The sequence below is a fragment of the Toxorhynchites rutilus genome, chromosome 3 (genome assembly GCF_029784135.1).
Source record: "Toxorhynchites rutilus septentrionalis strain SRP chromosome 3, ASM2978413v1, whole genome shotgun sequence".
NCBI classification, from domain to species: domain Eukaryota; kingdom Metazoa; phylum Arthropoda; class Insecta; order Diptera; family Culicidae; genus Toxorhynchites; species Toxorhynchites rutilus.
Window position 1 is genome coordinate 50,123,634 of NC_073746.1, and position 6,298 is coordinate 50,129,931.

At 34.2% G+C, this 6,298-nt stretch overlaps 1 protein-coding gene across 1 annotated transcript; it reads left to right on the forward strand.

Moving 5' to 3' along the window:
• Positions 1 to 5,082: 5,082 nt before the first annotated feature.
• On the forward strand, positions 5,083 to 5,819 carry LOC129777804 (prostaglandin E synthase-like). Its single transcript, XM_055784294.1, has 2 exons — positions 5,083 to 5,248; positions 5,316 to 5,819. Exons 1-2 carry the CDS (start codon positions 5,120 to 5,122, stop codon positions 5,640 to 5,642), a joined length of 456 nt encoding a protein of 151 aa, XP_055640269.1. The 5' UTR covers positions 5,083 to 5,119; the 3' UTR covers positions 5,643 to 5,819.
• The last annotated feature ends 479 nt before the right edge of the window (positions 5,820 to 6,298 follow it).

Below are 6,298 nucleotides of genomic sequence, written 5' to 3' on the forward strand. Positions count from 1 at the left end.
GTTATCGTATGAGCCTCGGACAAATGAAAAATGACTGAAATGAAATAATTTGGTAAACGATGAAATTTATGAGAGTCCTTTCTGGGTATATTCTTGAATGCCTAAACATCAGGAATATGAAGGAAAAAAATCGTGTTTTTTTTTAATTTCTATATTATAACACACACTCCCTTCAAGGGAGAGTGACGGTTCAGTTTTCATGAAGTACTGTTCTCAATTTTCGACAACGTTTCAACAATGTTAGGAGGAGTTTAGATTTTGTAGGGAAAGCCAAACAAAAAAGGCGTATTCAAGGGTATGTATACCACTCTTCCAACTTATGAGGACAACATGTTGATAATTTTGCTTGTTGTAGAAAAAAGCATTGATCGTTTTTATTGAGAGTTGCAAGAACGATCAAGATCGCCGTAAATAGCCGTAATTCAAGCAAAATACAAGTTAGCAGTATCTGACAGCGAATAGAAAACGTTGATTCGAAAACGTTTGCAAATTTTTAGGACGATGTTTCGTAAAGCAAGTAGTTACTAGGGATTTTAAAATTCCGTGGATATTTAAAGGCTGCTAGAATTAACCTAGACGATGCTAATCATTAGTGTACATTAGAAGTGATACAGTTTTGTTAAAAATGCTTCAGCGATGAATCAAACTTTTGGTTGAACGGATACATTGATAAACAAAATTGTCGTATTTGGTCACATGAGCAGACAGAAATAATACGAGAGCTGCCAATGCATCCAGAAAAATGTATTGTTTGGTGCGGTTTGTAGTCCGGAGGAATCATTGGCCTGTACTTCTTTAAAGATGAAGATGAGAACAATGTTGCTGACAATGGTGATCGCTATTGTGCCATGATTTTCAATTCTGTTAATTAAAAAACAAACGCTTGAGAAATCACCCGTTTTTTAAATTATAATTATACCTCAAATTTAGGTTTCTTGGATCAGTAAATTTGATTTTTCATTAGAGAATGAAAACAAAGACTTGATAACAAAATTTTATTGGAGTGGTGACACCCAATACACCCGCCCCGGGTGTCACCCGGTCACGCTACGCCACTGATAGTAACATTTTTTTATGTATTATAAATTCTCGCGTTTGACGTGTTTTTAAATAGAATAAAAATCGCAAAACATACAAATCGCGATAATTCATATGAAATGAAATTCATTTAAAAAAAAATTGGCATTTTAAAATAAATACTCAAGTAGTTTCCTATATGTTATTCTTTAACCAACATTGTTAACCCTCAAGCAAAAAAACAAAAAAAAGTTTAACAAGAACTCAAAATTTCAAAAAAATCTCACTTAAAAACTATAAGACTTACAAAATGTTGGTTACAGAATGTTACAGAATGGAAATTACCTGAGTTTTTATTTAAAAATACCAATATTTTTTTAAATGAATTTAATTGAAAAAAAAAATCAAAATTAAAATCTATTTTTCTCAAAAATATGTGTTTTTACAAATTCTGGGAAAATAGATATGAATAGCCCTTACAATTTTCAAGAAAAACAGTTTCACAGGGAAAGTGTTTTTCTAACAAAAACTTTTCCATTCTTTCTTTGAAAAATTACTTTTAATGTTTAACTCGTAACATTTTTAAGTAGAAATTATCGCGATTTACATGTTCTGCAAACTTTTTTCTTTTTAGAAATATGTCAAACAAATTGTTACGAGTAAAATATAATTTCTTTAGGAGTCTCCATACAAAGAAGCCATACATTTCAGAAACTATAAAATATAGACAGTTGGTGTATTCGACAAAAGTTCATATTTTAATAAGATCTAAGACTTTGTCGAATACGCTATGTCGCTATCTTGAGTGTAGCAAAACTAGGATCTGTTATATTTTTTTCTCAAAGAAAACATGAAAAAGTTAGAAAAACTTATTCCCTGTTAAAATACCCATCTTGCGATGTATGGGTGACTTATTGGAAATTGTAAGCACTATTCTTATATTTTTCTTTAAGAATTTGAAAAAAAAAATCATTTTTGAAAAAAATTAATTTCAATTTTTAAAATATTTTTTTCAGCGTTATTTTTTTAAAAACAATTTTTGTTGGTTTTTCGTGAAAATTTAGATAATATACCACATTTCATTCTTTAACAAGAATTTTTTAGGTATTAAAGTTGAGTTATAATTTTTGTATAAAAAAGGGTCTTATTTACTTTCGAATATTTCTAGTATGCAAAGTTGGGGGTCTTCGTAGCCACTTGGTTACGCGTTCGCTTACCAAGCGATCGATCGTGAGTTCAAACTCAGGGCCCTCAATTGACCATCTTTGTGTTGTTATAGAATAACTACGTCCACGCAACCATCATCAGCGATGGAAATCGATCCACGGTCGAAATAAGATCGATTCATCCATACAACTGCTCTGCTCTGCAAGACACATCGGGCTGCTGTTCTATAAATAACTCAACAATGATCAATATCAACTGTCTCCGCTGTCCGGTCTGCTGAACAATGGATGAACAGAAAGAATACCCTTACGCCTAAATGGCTACTACTGCGTGATTTACCATAATGTAATGGAACAGAAAACTTAACGCCTAAATGGCTACTACTAACTTCTGTGTAATTTACAATTTATAGAAACATAAACATATGTACATGTACACGATTGAAACCCGGCTCTGTTACAGCTAAAATGCTAATGAGCCTAACAAATAAATAAATGAGATAAAAAAAATTATGCAAAGTTGCCTCAGTGACTAATGTCTTTACACCCACAACGTTTCACTGCTAGCTGAGATGGTGCTGCCAACTCCTAAGACGAGTTGGCATGAAATTCGTCAAATGTGTTTTTTATTCCAGACATGGGATTGTGAATCACAAATATTTGTTTTGGTTTTAGCCATCTTTTTGTCAACAGCTACAATGATTGGCACTATACATTGATACAATAGAAACTATCAGTCACAATAATTCAAATGCAAAAAAAAAAAATTATGGTTTTGGTATGATGTTGAAAGTAATGAAAAAGTATCCGGATTAAGAAGCATTACAGTACCTATTCATATACACTTTAAAAAACAGTTATAGGAACAGAGTGCGAAGTCGACAATTTTAAGTGATTTTTGGCATGCTGTAACTTCTTGAGAAAATAAACCAGGATAAATGAGATATACATAATTGAAAAGCTCTAACTTTCAGTGGATAAAAATATCGGGAAGAAACAAACAATTCATTTCTTTTCGTTTTTTCAAACATTTTGTGGACTAACAAAATTGTTTGCCAACTAAGTCAATAGCAAATCAAATCACAAAAATTATCAAATACGAAGAGCAAATTTTTCATATAATTTAAGACATAATGAATGTCAATTTTGAAAACTTGAATGAATTCTGAATAAGACTAATTTGTTGCCATTTTAATTTTTTCCGATTGATTTCAAAAAAGTGCCAAAAACAGGTTTTTTGCAGTGCTTTACACAATCTTCTGTTTTAAACAATATTTGCCGGCAAATGTGTGGCCTAGTGTACCCCTAAGACACCTGAGAACGTTTCATACTGATACGTTTAACCATTTTTTTAGCCGATCGATCAAAGTTTGGATTAAATTAGTGGAGCACTTCCTCGCAAACTGTACAAGAAGCATAAAATTCTGTGCGTACTCTCAGAATGAACTGTTCGTAACTTTCATTTTTATAAGCTTTTGAATAAGGATATGTGAGAGTAGGATCACTTTATGTTTAAGTTTAAGCTTTATCTTACTTAAGTTACTTACTTAGTGGTTACTTAAGCTTACATCTAATCTTCATGCGTTAATTTCTCACGAAGTTACAGCATTTCAAAAATCACCTAAAATTTTAGACTTCGCACTTTGTTTCTTAATTTTTTTTTTCGAAAAAAAACGTAAAAAAGCCTATATAATCCGATTTTTTATAAATAAGTTATTCACCTTCTTTAAGGAAAAGGGAAACATCTCTCTAAGTCGATATTCATTATACTAATTCACCACGCCAACATACTTCCTTATTTGCTTTTCTCAGTTCAAAAATTGTTGAAGCGAATCAATCTCCCTTCGTTTCCAAAATGTCATTCTTCCCACTGACCCGTAGATTAATGATGTCGTCGATCAAATTAGATGCTCACTGACCTTTGCTCTCCCTCCATGAGAAAGTTTCTTCCGGTTCTGTTAAATTTTCAACTGTTTGTCATCTATAATTCACGTTGAGTATAAGTATCTTCGACTTTATGATTTATTATGTAAGCCTAAATAATTCCGAGTATTCTTCATCGTGTTCCTTCAAATGTCAAGGGTGTATTTTATTTTCTGTTTCCAGAAAATCTGTGCTTTATTAATGAGGGTGTGGCTCGTCACTAGCAGCGGTAATGAGTTGCTCGAATGTAAGGTGAGATTATCCGCTCGATTTCCGATCTTTCCACAGGGAGAGCATCGCTGCATTGCAAATGTCAATCTGTTTGATGAAAAAAAAAAACGTATTCGATCGAATCTCAGCCTTTACAGAGTTATTGAACTTGTTTACTTAAGAGCTAAGGAGATATTGAGCTCTCTCTCTCTCTCTCTCTCTCTCTCTCTCTCTCTCAAAAATATCGAAATTCGTGAAACATTTCCACTAAATAGAATAGTACCTTCATATCGTTTAGCCAGAATTTATTTGTTGTCAATGGAACAAATACACATTTTATTATGTTAATCATTTAACTTTTTTTCAATTTAACATTTGTTTAATTATTTTTCTATGAGATACTGCACAAGAGATTGATTTTTTATTGCACATGTCTGTTAAACTTGTTGGATTGGAGGAAGACTTCACTCAATAGTGGAAACACACACCGAGATCGGCATGTAGCTTAAATGACTCAATTGAAAACAAATCAAAATATGTGTAACACGATTCACGAGCATAGATTTCATCATCGGTATCAAATTTATGTACTTCCAAAGTGCCGTATAACGATGATTATATAAATCGACGCTAGATAAGCCCAGCCTACCTTTACGCACTGCTAGATACCCTCAAGTGAGTTCAGAATTGATAAACACAAGATAAGATTATTTGGATAACCGAAGCAATTTGAAAGCTGTTTCTCTGATTAGTTGTTTGCGAACCATCATTCTGAACGCATCGTGTTTTGATAAACTAACACAATGGGCGATAATTTTTTCGATAATGTGGATCCTGCCGTGTTCCGTTCGTACGTATTTTGGAGCTCGGTGTTGGTGCTGAAGATGCTTGTCATGTCAATATTGACGGGCATGAAAAGACACGCGAAAAAGGTTTATTATCATGAGATTATGATGTGAAAGTTTATTATTCAGTAAAGTTTATCAATTATTATTGCAGGCTTTCGCAAATCCGGAAGACTTGAAGAGTGCCAAGGGTGCCAAAATTGTCCTGAACGATCCGGATGTAGAGCGTGTTCGAAGGGCTCATCTGAACGATTTGGAGAACATTCTACCATTTTTCACGGTAGGCTTCCTGTACATGTTCACTGGACCTAGTGTGGCACTCGCCACAAATCTGTTCCGGCTGGTTGCCATCGCAAGGATTGCTCACACCTTCGTTTACGCCATTTTTGTGATACCTCAGCCGGCCCGCGGTATTTCGTGGATGTTAGCATACATACCAACCGGGTTTATGGCAGTTCAAACAATACTGGCGTTCATTTGAAGGATGTTATCTCCATCAAACTGAACAATAATCTATTGGAAGTGCACAAAAGCTGAGTCATATCCAGCTAATATCGCTCTATTGAAAAAATGGCCTTCCAATGCACGCCTCGCGAATCACTACTGAATGTTTGGTAATGTATTTTCCTCTGGCATCGCAGAATAAAAAACAACAAGTTCTCACGATATCGAAGTGTTTTATCAGTCATTCCAATCGTTTGCAATACGCCATGCGTGAATTCGAAGTTAGGATTCGGATACACTACTTTTTCGTCAAGATAGAAATGTTCATTTGGTTCAAGTTCCTGTGCAAACGAAGGGAAGATTATAAGCATCTAAAAAAGTTGTAACCGAAATTTAGCAAAAATTCTTTATCGATGTACCGTCTTCAACCATTCGCTGGTTTAACATCTATTGGGCCTCTAATGAAACTTGCTGCCCTCTGCGCCTAACATGATGAACTTCACTGCCAATCGTATCCAATTCAAACACGACCTCCTTCCATTTATTGATGGCTCCAATTTCACTTGCTTCCAACTGGCAGCGAACCTTGTCTCAAAAACTTGTCCAGTCCGGGGCTTGGAGTCACCCATTCATTCTTCATACCACGATATCATTGGGCATGGTAAAACGTGGCAAAATGGTGAAAACCAGCGA